This window comes from Ursus americanus, chromosome 20 (assembly GCF_024610735.1).
Source record: "Ursus americanus isolate L20-20 chromosome 20, mUrsAme1.1.p, whole genome shotgun sequence".
Taxonomy (NCBI): domain Eukaryota; kingdom Metazoa; phylum Chordata; class Mammalia; order Carnivora; family Ursidae; genus Ursus; species Ursus americanus.
In genome coordinates this window covers 34,610,409-34,628,820 of record NC_142146.1, presented here as the reverse complement: position 1 = coordinate 34,628,820, position 18,412 = coordinate 34,610,409, and the positions used below count along the sequence as shown (strand labels likewise).

The 18,412-nt window shown below is 48.3% G+C and overlaps 1 protein-coding gene across 1 annotated transcript in view; it reads left to right on the top strand.

The window, feature by feature from the left end:
* DZIP1L (DAZ interacting zinc finger protein 1 like) overlaps positions 1-18,412 on the top strand; it is a 37,167-nt gene that overhangs the window by 7,167 nt on the left and 11,588 nt on the right. Inside the window, exons 2-10 of the mRNA XM_087870218.1 lie at positions 616-1,197; positions 3,174-3,258; positions 5,967-6,088; positions 6,770-6,931; positions 10,023-10,151; positions 12,805-12,867; positions 14,126-14,266; positions 16,554-16,584; positions 17,661-17,714. Of these exons, the coding sequence (XP_087726344.1) occupies positions 697-1,197; positions 3,174-3,258; positions 5,967-6,088; positions 6,770-6,931; positions 10,023-10,151; positions 12,805-12,867; positions 14,126-14,266; positions 16,554-16,584; positions 17,661-17,714 (1,288 nt within the window). The 5' untranslated portion in view covers positions 616-696. The remainder of the gene's footprint in view (positions 1-615; positions 1,198-3,173; positions 3,259-5,966; positions 6,089-6,769; positions 6,932-10,022; positions 10,152-12,804; positions 12,868-14,125; positions 14,267-16,553; positions 16,585-17,660; positions 17,715-18,412) is intronic.

Below are 18,412 nucleotides of genomic sequence, written 5' to 3'. Positions count from 1 at the left end.
GCTTGGGGTTTGCATGCAGAGTCTGTGTTCAGCATAGAGGCCGGCGCTTGCTATGCTGGCGCTCGCGGCACTGTGGCTGATACCTTGGCCTGGCCCCTCCTCCGGCCCTCAGGTACCCTGCGGGCAGGTAGGGCAGGCCTATCCCTGTCTTTCTCAGGTGAAGGCTCAGGGAGGTCGGGGACAAAGACCTCTGGCAGGAACTCTTGCCGTGGACTTGGGTGTGGGGCGCAGCGGAGGGGGGTTCACTTGTCTCATTCGTAGCAGGAGGACCTCATATGAGCCAGGTGCTAGGCTGCGTGCTTCACTTGCCTCGTTCCTAACCGCAAGCCTGCAAAGTAGGCTCCGTGATCCCCAGTATACACAGAAGGCTTAAGGATGTGAAGGAGCTGGCCCGAGGCTGCAATCTGAATCCACACCTGTGTGATTGTGATTACAGAGCCCACACAGTTGCCTTCCGCAGCTGTCACCCTGTCAGTGCGTCCCAGGCGCACTCCAGCGGCTGCACAGCTCCCTCCCCTCACCCCACTTAGGCTCCCGCTGCGCTGCTTGCCCGGGTGTACTGTATGTGCAGCCAGATGCATCTTGCCGAACTTGGACACTCTCCTTATTTTCCAGGCCCTGTCTCAGCTCCTGTGCCTGCTGCCGTGGCCTTGGTGGCACCCTCCCTCGGTGGTCAGCCCAGGGCTTCCTCAGCCCATGCAGTCCCCGGCTCCCCTTGCTGAAGGCCTCAGTGGCCCCCTCTTTGGGGCCTACCCACTCCCTACCTTCAAGTTCCAGCCTCGCTCCGAGAGCATGGACTGGAGGCGCATTAGCGCCCTGGACGTGGACCGTGTGGCGCGGGAGCTGGATGTGGCCACCCTGCAGGAGAACATCGCTGGGGTCACCTTCTGCAACTTGGACCGGGAGGCGTGCAGCCGCTGTGGGCAGCCTGTGGACCCGGTCCTGCTCAAGGTGCTGCGCTTGGCCCAGCTCATCATCGAGTACCTGCTGCACTGCCAGGATTGCTTGAGCTCCAGCGTCGCCCAGCTGGAGGCACGGCTGCAGGCCAGCCTGGGCCAGCAGCAGCGTGGCCAGCAGGAGCTGGGTCGCCAGGCTGACGAGCTCAAGGGCGTGAGAGAGGAGAGCCGCCGGCGTCGCAAGATGATCAGCACCTTGCAGCAGCTGCTCCTGCAGACGGGGGCCCACAGCTACCACGCGGTGAGGAATCAGCGTGGGGCGGGGGAGGGGAGGGCTGTGGGCTGTCACCGGGCCACCTGGGGGGCACCACCATCCTGGCCCCCGGGGTTGCTGTGGGCCACGCTTACTGGGGTGAGGAGCCGATGTTAGAGATGTCTCATCAAGTTCTCCAGCGTGTGTGTGTGTGTGTGTGTGTGTGTGTGTGTGTGTAGAATCAGTCTGTAGCAAGAGACTGGTACTGCCAGGCCCATTCCCAAAAAGTGACTCCATCATTCAACCAGGTGACAGTTCATTACCCAGTGCAGCATTTGAACATTCTCATCTGCATGGCAAGTGCAGCCTCGGGACCATTGCACTTTCATGAATTGTCTGGGCCAGGCTCTGAGGAGGCAGGCACAAGTCATGCTGGCTCAGGTGTTCCAGAAATTCATAGTTTGGGGGTAGATGGGACAGAAGGAATCGTATGATACAATGTTAATGGATCCAATGGTAATCGATACAATGTTAATTATGAAAAAAGGGTCAGAACTCTTTCAGTAGTAAATGCCAGAGCCCCAGTTTAACTTGGCTTAGGCCAATAAGGAATTAATTGGTTACTTTAACTGAAAAATCTGGAGCTCTGGTGGGACTCAGGTGTGGCTTGTCCCTGGAATCAGATGATGGGCACCAGAATTTAGTTTGTCTCTCTGTAGCTGTTGGCGACTCCTCTTCAGGGTGGATTCCATTCTCAGAAAGATTCTGTCTGTGTGGTAGGAAGCTGGGCCACCAGTGCCAGTATCTGATTTTCCTAGGTTCAAGGCTGGCATGATAGAGGGCCTACTTTGGTCCCAGAAACCTGGCCAGTTTTTCACCATGTCCTGTAGTTGGCTGTTTTTGGACCTCCTACCCATGTGGGAGCTGCTCACAGGTCCCCGGGATTTCAGGGTTGTGACTAGCTTTGGTCTAGGTCACATGTCCCACCGTGGAGCTGGGGATGGACTGAAGCCCATGGATGGAGAGTAAGGGGCAGGGTAATTCCCCAGAAGAAAACTGGGGTTCTGTTGTCAGAGGAAGAAGGAGCTGCTACTGCACGGTTCTAACTCTTTAATGATACCTTCTAGAAGTTGCATATGGCACTTCTGCTTACATCTCATTGGCCAGAATTTAGTCACATGGCCACACCTGGCAAGGGAGCCTGGAACATAAAGTGTTTATTCTCATTAACCTCATGATCAGCTAAAAATCAGGGTTTCTATTACCGAGGGAAGAGAGAAAATGGGTCTTGGGGGACAACTGGAAATTTCTGTCACATTTGTGTAAAGATAGCAAATAATCTGTCCTCTTAATCTGATTGAGTAGGATTGGCAGCCTGCAAAGTTGTGTTAGAAAAATTTTGAACTTTTACAGTAAAAAGATGATATGATAGATTGGTAATGTCTGAAATGCTTGAGGAGAGTGAAGCGGAATTAGAGATACTATTGTTTTCTACTCTCTGCTCTGGTGGTTCTCAACCCTGGGATTGGACCTGGGCAGTGGCTTTTTTTTTTTTTTTTTTTACTTTGTATTGTGAAAATTTTTAAATGTGTACAAAAGAGAGAGTAGTGTAATGAACCTTCATCTGTACACTACCAGCCCAATCGTTATCAACTCACATAAAATGTTTTTGCATATGTTCCCCTACCCACTTGCCCACACCCCTGCATCACTTTGAAGTGTGTTAGGCGTATGGTGTTATCTATAACTATTTCAGTACGTATTTCTAAAAGGCAAGGACTCTCACTTTTAAACAAACACAAGACCATCAGCATGCCTTGAAAAACCAACAAAAATTCCGTAGTATCCTCAAATACCTAGTCAGTGGTCACAGCTCCCCTGGGCGCTGGCAGTGTTCAGATCAAATTCTTCATTTTTGAACCAGCCCCGGGAGCCCATGGAAATGGGAATTTTGATATTGGGAGAACCCCAGGTCGACCCAGGTGATTTAATTCTGCGCTTACCACTGTTTCCCTTCTGTGCAGTGCCACCTGTGTGACAAGACATTCATGAATGCCACCTTCCTCCGGGGCCACATCCAGCGCAGGCACGCGGGTGCGGCAGAAGGCGGTGAGTCCAGGTGGCCCTCCTGGGACTGTGGAAGAGTCTGGGTTGGTCTTCAGTGGGTGTGGGGCGCGTAGCCCATCACAGCTGCCCTCAGACCTCATCATCTAGTAAAGGAGGGGATGATCCCACCATCCACGATGGGGGGATCCATCCCATGTGGGGCTGGGAGGGTTTCTGACCATGTAGAGAAAAAGGGGGTCAGGTAAGTTCCAGGGTTAGCTTTATCCCTCCCTTTCTATTATGACACAGTCAGTACATCCACTCTGGGTCTCAGTGGTCTTTGCTGTGAATGGGGCAGGCAGATGGGGTGAGTTTGAAGGGTCCTTACCTTCCAGCCTTCTATGAATCTGCTATTCTCTGATGCTAACTATGAATGTGTTTAAATGGGGTTAATGAGCAGTTAGACCACTTCTTTGACTTTTTGTATGTACATGAGCTAATTAGGACTTAATCACTTTAATTTTACTATTTCAAATTCCAAAACAAGTAGCAAGGCTCTAGGTTCCCCATAAAGAGATTTGCATACCTTATATCCATATTTGTGGTTCCCTAAGAAATAGCTGTGAGCACTTAAAAATAGGTATAAAAATATAAATCATATAAATATAAAAATCCCATTAAATAAAACCTTTTCCTATTTTTCTTCATTTTAATTTCCTTTTCAAAGAGCAGACTTAGAGATTTAAAACAGCACCATTTACCTAGTTATTATGCATTTATTATATATCTAGCTCTTCTTGGTTCTGCATTGGAGGCTGCTAAAAAAAACAGGTTTTTTACCTCTTAAATGAATTTTTCTGAAAAAAGATGTGTCTTTGAAGAGATATGTGTATACTGATGTTCATAGCAGCAATATTTACAGTAACTAAGATGTGGAAGCACCCACATGTCTGTAGACAGATGAATAGATAACATGTGGTATATACATGCAAGGGAATAGAATTCAGCCTTAAAAAGAAAAGGAATTCTATAACATGTTACAACATGAATGAACCTTGAGGATATTATGGTAAGTGAAGTCAGTCAGCCTCAAAAGGACTAACACTGTATGATTCCAATTACATGAGGCACCTAGAGTAGTCAAATTCATAGAAACAGGAAGTAGAGCGGTGGTTGCAGGGGGCTGGGGGAGGGGGTCCATGGGGAGTTATTTAAAGCATACGGAGTTTTTGTTTTATAAGAAGAGAAGAGTACGGAAGTGGATGGTGGTGATGGTTGCACAACATTATGAATTATGAATGCATTTAATACTATCGAGCTGTACATTTAAAAATGGTGAAGATGTCACATTTTTATGTTATGTGTATTTCACCACAATAGAAAAATTGGAAACAATGCCTTTGACCTGGAAAATTTAGATACAGAAATGTAGAAAAGAGAAAATAAAAACCATTGACAATATCGCCTAGTTAATATTTTGGTATGTTCTCCGTTATTATTTTTCTGTGTATGTATATAATCCTATATTATGCAGTTTTGACTGTTGCTTTTCTTCAATTAAGAATATATCACATTTCCAATGTCATTCAGTCGTCTTGGAAAACATGATTTTTAATGGCTGAATAATATCCCATCCTGTGGCTATCATTAATTTATTTCACAATTAAATTACTTCGTACTTTATCTGGGTTACTCGTAAATATCCCTATTATAAATCACATGATGATCAACACTCTCGTGTGGAAATCTTTGTGCATATTCCTTCTCATCTGCTTAAGGTTAATTGCTGAAGGAGAGGGAAAATATGTTCTTAAGGCAACTCTTGCTAAATTAATGTTCATGACCTTTTTATTCTCAGGCAGCTGGCTTTTCAGATACCCCTGCTCTCCTATTTCATATTATCTCAGATCACTTTGTTAACCCAAATTAATTTCCACTGCATCTAAAAATTGCTTGTTTCCAAAAAGTCCAGTCTGAAGAAAACCGTATCTCATTTCAGAGACAGGCTTAAGGTTTTAGTAACGGAGCTATCTATCTAATAGGCACTAAAGGTACTTTAAAAAGTAACAAGTGTTCAAGTACAATTGGTATCTTTTTCATGAACCTGTAACTCTTGGTTTATCAGTATGTGGTTTAGTTAGAATGTTCTCTTACAATGCATTCTTTAACCTGAGAAAAGGTAAAGTATCCACTTAAAGCAACCTTGGCTGAAAGTTTCCTTTGTAATGCAGCTGCTTTTTTTTTTTTTTTTCATTTGAAACTTAGTACTATGCTATACTTCTGAACAACGTGAACTTAAAACTACAATTATTTTCACGACGTGAAACCCTCTCTGATGGCTGTCAGGATCCACAGATACATGCTTTGTATTAAGCATCCCTGTGCCAGTGCAACGTGGTATTCTGCTTCGGTTACTCCGCCGATCTCGCGTTTGCATCTGCGTGTGTCGGGACTGTCAAAATGGTTATTTTCAATGACAATAATAGTTCAGCTTTATTGAGCTGTCAGGCCAGGCACTGTGCTAAGCACTTTGCACTCTCACGTTTCATCCTCATGACAACCGTCTGAGTTGGGTGCTGTTGTTATCTCCATTTTCCAACTCTGGGTAACTGAGGGTCGGGGAGGTTATGTCCCTTGCCCGCGGTCATCGTCAAGTGGAAGCGGCATAGCTGGTCGCAGCCTGAGGTGTGGCTGATTGCATAGGCGAGGAACCACGTTTCATTCATGTTTTCACTTAAACTGGCCACCCTGTCTTTGCCTGGACCCCACAGGGAAGCAGAAGAAGCAGGAACAGCCAGTGGAGGAGATGTTGGAAGAGCTGCGGGCCAAGCTAAAATGGACCCAAGGGGAGCTGGAAGCCCAGAGGGAGGCGGAGAGGCAGCGGCAGCTGCAGGTGGGCCTGGAGAGGAAGCGCCCGGGGACACCTGCTCGTGGACTGCCCAGGAGACCCCTGAGGCCCCCGTCTCCCACAGGACCAGAAGTGTGGCTGGTTCCCTGCAGCTGGGAGTCAGCGCCAGGGTGGCATTTCCTGGGTGTGACAAGTGATCTTACGTTGTCAGGGAAGGAAAATTCAATTATTTTTCCAAATCTGTATGGCCAACAGGAGAGCCGAGCAGTGTACTTTCCTGCATTATTCAGCACCCCATGAGGGCATTTGACCCAGCACGTTAGCTTCTTACACTACCCTGCTGGTTTGCTTTGTTGAGAACAAAGACTGGATAAACTCCAAAGTCCGGTCTCGAGGGCGTACTTAGTACATAATTGTAGAATGAAAATGTGTAAACTTGCCTCACCCCTTCCTTCATGTAGTCATTCTTCATTCGTTTCCTCAGCACCCATTTACCGAGTGCCAACTATGATGGGGATACAAAGAGAGAGAAAAGACAGGGTCCCTAGCCTCAAGGGACTTTCTAGTTCGGATAAGACTAGTCCCACTCCATGTCCAAACGATGGGAACTGTAGGACGAATGTTCTTTGGGTCTCCACAGTGACTTGCCCAGACAAGGGACCCTAGCAGTCAATATTGGCCACGATGTGGAATTAATGATTCTGTTGTTCTTGCTTTTCTTTCCAGGAAGCAGAGATCACCCGTCAGAAGGAAATAGAAGCTAAGAATGAATTTGATGAATGGAAAGAAAAAGAGCGGGCCAAGCTATATGAGGAAATAGACAAGTTAAAAAAATTATTTTGGGATGAATTTAAAAGTGTTGCCAACCATAACTCTACGCTAGAAGAGGTACCCAACGCAAAAGGCGTTCAAAGTTCTTTTGCTGAAAAACTGTTTATTCTCAAAATTTATTTCTTAGTTTGTACTAGTTTTCTTTCATCTGCCATTGGGTGCTGATATACTGTGAGGCCGGATACCAGAGGCCAGTGCCAGGGATCGAGTCCCTGCTCTATCACATATTGGCTGTGTGACCTTGGGTGAGTTACTTAACCTTCCTGTGCCTCAGTTTATTTACTGTAAGATAGGTTGCTGAAAGGGTTCAATTAGCAGATAGACGGCACTTAACATTGTCTAGTATATAGTAAGAACCCCCTAGACATTATCTTTATTTTTGCCAAGGGCTTTCTTTCATCACTGGACAAGATATGAGGCAAAATTTAAATGAATTCACTTTTCTCTCAACATATATGTGCTGAGCGCTGCCTACCTGCCAGGCACTCTGTTGGGGTCTGTGGAGATCACATGTAATAATAAGATTTACTGCCTGTATTTCCTGGTTTCCAGCCTCTGTGCGGGGCTCTTTATATACGTTAACTTTTCAGTCCTCACGACAACAAAACAACCATAACATTCTCAAAGTAGATACATTATTCGTTTACTTATTTCTGTTTTAAAGTTCTTTAAAAGAAAACGATTATCATTCCTCCTTTCTAGGGGAAGACATTAAAGCCCCATAACATGCTCAAGGTCACACGGCTACTAAGAGGTAGACCTGGGATTTGAACTTTACTTTCTAAACTTCAAAGCCTCTGCTCCTCTACTGGGTATGCTGTCAAGTTTATTCAGGAAAACCTTATTAAGGTTATTATCCCTGGACTCTGTCTTCCCGTGTAAACCTATATGACTAAAACCATATCAGGGCAAATGTTTTGAGGAGAAATATTTTCAGAATATATTTAGCTCTTATTGGTCCTTCTAACATCGAGGAGAATCTTTTCTTGTTTTTGCAAATGAGCTGTCTGGTAGCATTTCTCACGATCATCCTACATTTTGCTAAAGAAACCCCTGGACAACTTTTCCAGGAGGAGATTGTTACAGGATGTGTGTGGAGTCTTGGGTGATCCATCATCTCAACCTGAGATGGGAAGCCAGGGATGGGGAAGGCTGTGGGGTTGAGATGAGAGCCGTGTGTGTGTGTGTGTGGGGGGGGGGGGGGTAATCTATAGTGACCCGAGCCCTCCCATTCTAAATGTTCCTGCAGTGTGGTCAGGGACGATATGTGGGAGACAAGATTTTGCTCTACCATGTGGAGCTCATGGTCTTACCAGCTCCACGCTCATCATTCCTGAGCTCGCCCGCACCCCTGCTGACTCCCACTCCTCCCCTAACATGGTGCTCGCTGACTAGACATTCAATAGATAGGTATTGATTTGACTTTGGAGTTGTTCAGAAACCACCTCATCAAAAGTCTGAGGGTTCCTTTGGTTCGGGAATTCTAGGCTTTGGGGAATGAGGACATAATTCTTACCATCCATGGTTTCTTTTTTTTTATTATTATTTTATTTTATTTTATTTATTTATTTATTTATTTATTTATTTATTAAAGATTTTATTTATTTATTTGACAGAGACAGAGACAGCCAGCGAGAGAGGGACACAGCAGGGGGAGTGGGAGAGGAAGAAGCAGGCTCCCAGCAGAGGAGCCTGATGTGGAGCTCGATCCCATAATGTCGGGATCACGCCCTGAGCCGAAGGCAGACGCTTAACCGCTGTGCCACCCAGGTGCCCCCATCCATGGTTTCTTTTAAACTTGGGTCACATTTTCCTAAGCTGGAACCTCACTTGTCTGGCCTTTCCTCTCTAGGATTGCTTATGCTGGGCTTTTGGGTTTGTGTGTCTCCCCCACCTCCTCTCAAGTGACATTTTATGATTTTACTTTTATTATAGGAACCAAACTGGATACACAATTCTCAGTGCATTTGGACAATTATTTGGTTAGTTTTTTTCTAATTTGGGGGAGAAAAAGATGAGATCTTATTTACAATTGAGTGTGAATAACACCGTAAGTCCGTCCATCTCATTACACAGAAAAGATTCCCCTCGCTGTTAGGAGGGCCAATGAAAGGGAGATACTTCTCGAAGATGTTTCTCCTCAAAATTTCCCCCTTGATACCAAGGCCTCTGAAGTCACTTTGGCCAAGTTACCTGACTGCAGAGAGAAGTTGAGATACGATGTAGGGTAAATCCAGCTGCCGATGGAATCCCTAGTTGAATGGAAATTGCCAGGAAGGTTTGTGATGCCGAGAGAGCCAGCTCTCTGGTTGTCTAAGCATCGGTGTGAAGACAGAAACGACGCGTCAGAAGCCGAGGGTTGTGCATACGCTTGAAAAAGCATTAGACGCTACGAAAACAGTCCACTCTAAATGGTTAACACTGATCCCTGATATTGCGTTAGCAGTAGAGGAGAATTAAAGATGAGCAAGAATGATAACAAGTTAAACTCAGGGACTTGCAGTTCTTTAAAGCTTTAATAGGGCTTATGAGTTTTGTGCAGTAATAGAGGTGGAGATACCATACTTTTGGGACTGCAGCCATGATGTTTAAAATTATAGGGGGCAAGGCCTCTTCTCTCGGATCCCCTTTTCTGTGCCTTTTCCTTCACATCACACACTGCTGGCTCAGGAATCATTAGGTCTTGGTGACACCACTGCAAGCCAGGCCAAGCCAGCCCTGCTTGGTGACAGCCAGCATCTTTTGGTGGGAGGAGGGACAGGAGTCCTCAGGGAATGGTCGAGAGTGCATGAGACGCTCCCAAAGGCTCCAAGGGTCTGAGTCTCTTCAGCCTATTTGAGACTGAGGAGGAAACGGGGGCAGAGATGTCTGGCGAGCTCCGAGTTTGGGGTACAGCCGGATTTCAGTGCAGTTGAAATTCTGCTCTGTTCATCCACGGCACCTGCTTCTCGTGTGTAAGCCCCGAGCTCTCAGGGGAGCCCTCGTGGAGGGGGAGGCAGACTTGCATGAGTCTGCGCAGGCGCGTAGATGTCTGGTGAGGACAAGCTGGAGTTTGTCGCGGGGCAAGGTGTGCCCTTCTGGCATTGGTCAAGGTAGAAAAGACCAGATTAGATCTTCGTCTAAATAAAACTGTGTCCGGGCCCTTCAGAAGCTGCAGGCGCTGCGGTCCCACCGTGTGGCGGGGTCCAACCTCGGGTCGCTGCGGGATGAGGAGTCCGAGGAGCGGCTCAGGCAGACCCAGGAGCTCCGGGTCCTCAGGGAGAAGATGGACACGCAGGTGAGCTGGTGGCTCCTGCCCTTTCCCCACAGCCAGCCATGCTGCTTTCAACAGAGTTTCTCAGTTTTGCTCTATGGTTTTACCGAAGTTGGAAGACATCGAGTTTTGTATTTGCAGCCCGTCTGCCAGTGCAGGAAGGCTTGGGATCGGATTCTTGGGGTTCTCGGGTGAGGCTGGTGATACACATGCGTGCAGTTTTAGGTTTGCCTGGGATCTTTTCAAAATACATACAGTTATGTCCCTTACTGGGTACCTTTACCCTCATTTTGATTCCAGCCCCATTGAAAACAACTCCTAGGAAGCGTGCGGGTCTCCCGTTTTGAAGGCATTTGGGGTGGGTCTCGTGGGTGGTGGTAAATATCTAACAACCACTCTCTGGACCTAGAAAAGCTTTACTTTGTAGCAGTTGCCATTTTCCGCCCCGGCCGATTTCACGCTGCGGCTGAGAGGCCCTGGATGTGGAGTGGGAGGGCTGGCGCCCAGTCCGCTCTCCTGAGCCGGGGCCGGCGCCGCGGGAGCCTTACGACGACCCGTGCGGTCTGCGTCACCGATCGCTCCACGACCAGGAGGGGCCTGAGCGCTCAGCCAGGCTGGGCTTCTGTTTCTGCTGAGACTGAAGAAAGAGCTTAAGTCTAACTGACAGCAGCAAAGTGTTTCTGCTGCTTAGTGTTTTGCAAGTTTCACATTAAGAAAGCTATTTTTTTTCCTATGACCTCTGTTCTCCTCCTTTGCGTCATTTTCTATGGATTTCCTTACCAATTTGAGAGTTTGTAGAATATATGGAACTTAACCCAACCCTTTCTTGTTCTTGTGGTTGTTTTCCACACAACATTGTTCCTTCAATTTTGTTTGTCGTGGTTTAGGCCATACGAAATTTATAATGTTTATGTGGTCAGAATGATCAAATTATCAATCTTTTGTTTACGGCCACTCTGAGGTTTAAAATGTTTTTGTGTTTCCTTTTAGTGCCTTTTTAGCCTTATTTATTTATTCTTTAATTCATATGTACCTCTGTATTGAGGCATGATTGGCATGTAAAATGTTGTACGTATTTGATGTCCGTGACTCAGTGAGTTTGGGGATGGTATTTACCCTTGAAACCATCACCTCCATCAGGCCATGGTCATATCCATCACCTCCCAGAGTTTCCTCCCACCGTCTTTTATTATTATTATTATTATTATTATTATTATTATTATTATTATTATTATTATTTTCTTTGTGTGTGTGGTGATAGCACAACATAAGATCTACCTTCTTAGTAAATTTTAAGTATACAGCCCCACACTCTTACTGTATTGCTATTTCTCCCTTCAGTTGAATTAATATTTGCTTTATATATTTAGGTGCTCTGATTTTGGATGCTTATATATTTACAATTGTTTTATTGATGAACTGACCACTTTATCATTATATAGTGACCATCTTTGTCTCTTGTAACAGTTTTTTACTCAAAGCCTTTGTGGCCTGATGGAGATATAGTACCCCTATTCTGGTTATGGTTTGCATGAAATATCTTTTCCCATCCCTTCAGTTTCAGCCTATGTGTGTCCTTAAAGTGTCTCCTGTAGGCAGCCTGTAGCTGGATCTTGTTTTTCTAATCTGTTCGCTCACTCTGTCTTTTGATTGGAGAACTTAATCCACTTTAAAGTAATTAATGGTGAGGACTTACTATTGCCATTTCATTAATTGTTTTCAGACTGTTTTGTAGTTACTTTGTTCCTTTCCTCCTCTCTTGCTGCCTTCCTTTTTGATTTGATGATTTTATTTTGCGGTGGTATGCTTTGATTCCTTTATCTTTTGCACATCTGCTATAGGGTTTTTTGGGGTTAGCGTGAGGCTTACGTAAACCATCTTAAAGTACAGCCAGCTATTTTAAGCTGATAACAACTTAATATCGGTTGCATATAAATACTTCTCATCTTACACCTCTTGGTGCCCACAAACCAGCCAGTTGGGTCTGCGGCTGGTTATTGAGATCCCTGTGCCAGCACCACAGGCTGATTCTGCTCTGCCCTGTCCCGCAGTTCTGGGAGGGGTGGGACAGACGTGGGCCTCCTGGGCAGCAGCCCGTGAGGCCGGGGCTGTGGGTGCTCACTCGCTCTCACTTTCCTCTGTGGGAAGGATTGCGGGCTGAGGGGCGTCTCTCTTGGCACTGAGCTGTGCCACCTTGGGGAGAGCTGATGCAGGTAAAGTGAAACTTCTCTGGAATGCATCTATACTCAGGGTTTTGTTTCTTCCCCCTCCTTGGAGGTGCTGGAAACTCAGGAGGACTCCTGGGCTTCCGTAAAGAAACCCTCACCTGTGGGTGCTTTGAGAGCTGGAATCTCCTACGGCACCTTCTTGCTGATGTCACTTCCATTTTTTTAAGTTTCATCTTTGGCCCACCTAAAACTTATTTTGGTTTAAGATATAAAATAAAGATTCAAGTTCATATATTTTCTTTCTAGGCAGGTAGCCATCTGTTTGAACTCCATTTGTCAATCATCTATTTTCTCCAGACTAAGATTCTATTTTCCCCCCCATCTTTGTCTGGATTTTCTTTTCTTTTCACTACTCTGCCTAATCATGAGTCAGTACTTTTTAATTCCTGCAGCTTTATAGTATATTTGAATATCCAGAGGCCCGTTTGACAACATTTATCTTTTTTCAGAAAGCAGAGTGGAAGAGAAAAATGAGGGAACTTCAGGGAGAGCACGCAGCTCAGAAGCGAGAGGTAACTCTGCTTGGGTGGTCTGGGGGAGCCGGTTTCCCCGAGACCTCCTCTTATCCTACCGCACCCCCATCCTCCACCACTACCCCCCTCAAGCCGGTTGGCTGGTATTTTGTTGCTGATGGTGTTCCTAGAGGCCGACCCCCATCAATACACGGAAGAGGTCAGCTGCCCGGACAGCAGCCTCCCTGGCCAGGAGTAGGGGCCTCTGGGCCTTTTCTTCTGAACCCAACACCTGCATTACTCTGTGGTCCCCTATGCAGGGACCCCTTCAGCCCCCCATGGAGAGCTGTGCTGGAAACCTCAGATGCATTGACTGGTCATTTCATGTTTGGGCCCTTCTTTGAAACCCCACCCAGGAGAGAACCAGGTGGCTGTGGACCTCAGCCATCATTCAGGGGGAGCCCAAATGGAAGGGCTCAGATACTGAGACCAGGGAACAGAGAGCAGCAGGCCTCAGGATGAGAAAACAGCTTGCATGAAAATGCCCCTGAGGAGGAAGCAAGTTGAGGAGGAAGCTGATTGACAGGAGCCCCGGGTGCTGCCCACAGAGAGCTCCGGAGATCAAAGCGCCCAGATCAGAGGCCGGCGCATGATAGACACCATGTCTATCTAATTCCCCCCCACGTCCACTAATTCCCATCTGATGGTTTTATTTTATTTGAAATGTCTTAAAATGGGAAATATGGCTTAATTTATTCCCAAAGCGGAAGAAACCTGTTAAGGCACAGTCAGTACAATGCACTGAAGTATATTAAGGTTCACGTCCACCCCATCCCCACCTACATGCCCCCAACAGCCACCCCACGCCTGACCACTTTTACTGCTTTCTGGTGCATTTTTCTAGAGTTTCTTTATGCAAGTAGAAACAGTCTCATTTTCTCTGTACTCTAACAACAGCAGGGGACCATATTTTCTTCACCTTTTGTTTTTGCCTAAAAACACCATTTGATGACTTTTGAGTGGTCTCAAGTTATCTGGCTGTCCTTCAGTGGGTGGTCACACTGGACAAAGAGCCTTTTTGCCCTGTTCCTAGGGGCCTGCATCCAATTCTCACTTCCCTTCAAGCATAGCTTGAAAATGTCCCCAAACTGGAAAATAGTCCATCTTGTTAGAAAGCCACCTGCCCAGGTCTGGAACCCTCTACCCCACTTCAGGTGAAACCGTAGCCAGTGTTTGCTGGCAGGTGCAGGCCCTGCAGATACTGGGAGCTCAGAGGTCCCTTTGATATCCGACTGACCAAGTCTCCTGTGCCCACCAGCTGCAGGAGCAGAACGAGAGGCTCCAGGCCTCCCTGTCTCAGGACCAGAGGAAAGCAGCTGCCCAGTCCCAGCGCCAGATCCGTGCTCTCCACGCCCAGCTCCAGGAACAAGCCAGGCTCATCGCCTCCCAGGAGGAGATGGTAGGTCTCTCCCTCTTGCCAGCCAGGCCTCAGGGCCCCTAGACCTCTCCTCTGATTCCCCGGGACTCACTGGCAGTGGTCTCATTAATGAGGCTCTGTAAGGAGAGAGAAGGGTCCTCAGGCTTCAGGGCCACAGAATGATGAGGACGCAGCCTGTCTCTTTCCAGGCTGAAGATGCCCCTGTTGTCCTTAGGGGCCGTGTTACTGGATTCACACTAACACCAGACACCATCTAAGGGCCAGCACTAGGTTGCTACTTGGCTTATTACTTCATGAAATCTCACTACTGCCCTTCAAGGCAGATCTTGGCTTTCCCCCATCTTCGTTTGACAGATGATGGAACAGGCTGGAGAAGTCAAGTGCCTGCCTTGAGTCTACCTGTAAGAGCCAGGTGGGTTCAGCCCTGGCCAAGCAGTGCCACGCAAAGCTTGTGCTCTTTTCACTGTGTTTGCAGACATTATTTCCTGGCCAGTACTCTTTTCCTAAATTAGCAGCCTCCGATGAGGTTGTCAGATGAGCTAGTCTGATGAGAAGGCACCTACTCACTAAGCACCTGTCTCCTAGAACCGACCCCTTCACCTACTGCTGGTAACACTCCCTAGTCCAGGCTCAGCTCCCGCTTCCGAGCTGCAGGTCAGTGGAGAGGTGTCTTTGCCGTCAGAGGGGCCCCTGTGTGGCCCCAGGGCCTTGCCATGGTTCTGAAACCACCCTCCACACAGATGCTCTGAGCAGAGCACCTCCTGTCACTTCTAGTTCAGTCTTCTTGTTCCTGCGATTTGTGCTTTTCTGCTCTCCCAGCCACACTTCACCCAGGTTACGTATCCGACCCCGTCCCCGGCTGCTTCTTTTTACTGTGTATCCCCCCACTTAGCTCTTCAATGCTCTGGCCACCTCGGGTCCAGTCTGGGGATTTCTTCCTTCTGTTAATCAGAACTCTTGTTTGCAAATATTTCACTAAGGAACCCTTTGGCTAAACATGGATTTAGAATACATTAATAGGGGTTTATTTTTATTGTAACATGAAAAGAGGTGACAGTTGATGGCCTTGGTTTAGCAGCAAAATTATGCCATTGGAAATCCAAACTCAGTTTTTCATTTTTACCGTCTTCAGTAGGTTGACTTCTGTTCTCATGCTTGGCTCTCATAATTGCAAGATGGCTGCCATAGCCCCAACCATCACAACCATATTTAATAGAAGAAATTGATGAAAAGGCCCCTTCCTAAGACTTTTGTTTATATTTTATCTGTCAAAGCTGTATTATATGGGCAACCATAGCTATAAGGAAGGTTAGAAAGCAAATTATTAGTTTTAGAGTCTCTAGAATAGAGGTAGGCAAAGGAGGAAGTAGTTGAAAATCAGCATTGGATTTGTCATTCATCAGTAGATAATAAAAAGCAACTGAAGCTTAAGCAGAGGAGGGGATTTGTCTTAAGGGTAGACAGGGTGTCTCAGAGTTCAAGGCAGGAGAGCAGCTGAGTCTGGGATTAACTGGAACCAGAGACATGAATGTGGTCAGTTTTCCTTTGCTGTGCGTCTCTGTTCTTTTCTCTAGATCTGCTTCCATTTTTTCTTTTATTCTGAAGGTCAGCTTTCACGTCATATTTGTCCCATGTGGCAAAACAAACAAGCAAACAAATAAACAAAGAAAACCAAAACCCAAACCAGTCGGCTGCCACTGGCTCTTGACTTCACTTGTTTCCAGTTCGGAGTTCTCTGCCCCATCCTAGACAGTCGGCTATGGCTGTGGCGCAGGGTCACGTTGTCACAAGCGGCTGTCCTGTGTTTGTGTGGAAGGAGGATGAAGAGGCACCTTCTGGAAAAGGGAGGGCTGAGCAGTTTAGTGACTGTCCAGGTCATGCCTCCTTGCGCCCAGGGGCCCTCAGCTCAGATGCCCACATGGTGGGAGGGAGCCCGCCTCACCCTGGTTCTCCACCAAGTGTGCCGGTAGTACTGCTGTGGGCCTGTCCCACTCCGCTTGCGTGGGGATCCTGCTCTTCCAATCCCAGTCCTTCTCTGAAGGGGGGCATTCTTGCCTCCCCACTGTGGGAAAATGGAGCGCGACGCCATTCTGGCTGCTGCCGTTCAGCCTCCGTGCGACCCCTCTCAAGTATGGACGGCAGGAGATGCGCTGGGGGTTGGGGCGATATACTCTGAGCTCCTTCTACTTCGCAGTGGGGCGGGGGCATGGAAACAGTGGCTGTCCCTTCTTTATGGTGCTGGGCAGGCCCACCGCGCCGAGCAGAATTCCCTGCTGGCTGTAACCTGCTCTGTTCCACCTCTTTGTAGATCCGGACCATGTCTCTCAGGAAGGAGGAGGGTAAGTCTGCACGGGGCATTTTGTAACGGTCTTGGTCTCTTCTCTCTCCTATTCTCCACCAGTCATTTTAAAGAATGGGGGGGGGGGGCAGCGGTGAGAGCAGCTCACGGGTCATGGGGTGTCAGGCTCGCTGGCTGGGTGAGGGAGGGCAAGAAGGTATCTGCTTCTGGGGCGGACGGGGCTCCAGCCTGTGCTGGGTTCTTGCCTGGCCAGCTCTTCTCTGTGGGGTGGTGGAGACCCGGGGAAGGGTGGGGACCCTGCGGGCAGTGATTGATGGAGCAGCGTTCATGAAAAGCTTGTCTCTAATTCCTCATGCCTGTGGTTCGAGCCATCAACTTTTACCTTGCTCCCAGGGTGTAGCGAGTTGACCCCAAATCTACGCGAATGTGGCCCGTTTAGAGGGTGTGCTGTCTGCCTCTGGGGTACTCTGGTGTGCTGCTGTGTGGCTTGTGTGTGTGACTGGCTATGGATGCACGTGCTGGCGTCTAAAGGGAGCCAGTGACCCACAGGGGACCGCCCCTGCTTGGAGGCCCTGGGCCAGCCCCTTATGAAATCTGGCTCTTCCTACTCCATCCCACTTCTTCTTTGCTTGCAACCCCCCACATCTCTCCCCATCCCCTGCCTCTAGGTCAGACGTTTCTTTCCCAGCTTTGCAGCCAGGTCAGAGAGGCACCATCCCTGTGGCCCCAAATGTCCTGCGGGCTGGGGCTGGGAAGGGTGCCATGCACTCCGCCAAGCACTTGAGATCCATCGTCTCCTTACATCGTCCCCGCTATTTAATGTGGGCTGGCCGTTATCATCCTCATTTTCTAGACGAGGAGACTGGGGCTTGGCGAGGTTCTGGGACCCCCATGTGGCGCTTGGGCAGTGATGGGCAGAGCTGGACAGTGAACCCTGGTCTGTCTGGCTCCTGCTACCTGTGCTTGTGACCACGGCCGCATCCCGCCTCTCCTGGTGAAGAAACGGCTGGAGGGCTTGCTCATTCTGGCTGGCACTTGCATGGTGTCCCGTGCTTTCCTCTAAGTTGGGGATGGGGTCCAGGGCATTGGGGCCACTAACTGTTGGGCTCTCCTCAGGGACCTGCAAGGGCCCGAAGGCTGTGGACACAGAAGAGGACTCTTCCGAGGAAGGTGAGGCCTGACTCTCTTTCTCTGGTGTCTAATGCAGATTTGTCCTCCTCGTTGTTTCTCTTGTTTCTCCCTCGCTGTGTCTGGCTACCAGAAGCCGGGGGGAAGGGAAGTAGGGACATGAAATGAGTATTTCTCAAGCACCTGGTGTGTGCCAGGCAGGCTACACGCAGGCACTAACATGCGATTCGGTGGGTCACTGTTGGGGGAACCCAGAGAGGGTCAGCGACTTGCCCAGAGTCACAGAGCCAGCAGGTGGGCGGAGGCGGGATTTGGAGCGGCGTCTGAGGCATAGCCTGTCCCCTGTGCCTGTCCCACTGCCTCTCCCCGGTACTGTGCAGAGCCCTGGATGAGGACTCCCTGGGCTGGCTGGAAGTGGCCCGCGTGGTTTTATCCCGCATGGTGAGTGTGCATAGGGCACACAGGCCCGGACTGCCGCACAGGTGTCCGCCTCGGCCCCCTCTTCACAGCACGGGGCACCTGCTGTTTTCATTCAGTCCGTTCAGTGGTGAGTCTGATACGCAGAGAGATCGCAACCAGACATTTCAAGGGGATGCAAAGGAGAAGCGGAAAAAAAAAAAAAAAATAGCAGTGTTCCCTGACTGCGGGGAGCTCCTGGGGGAGCTGGGGGGAAGGAGATCCCAGGAAAGATCGGGGAGCGCTCATAGCTGACCCGCTGACAAGGGCCTGCCCTCTTGAGC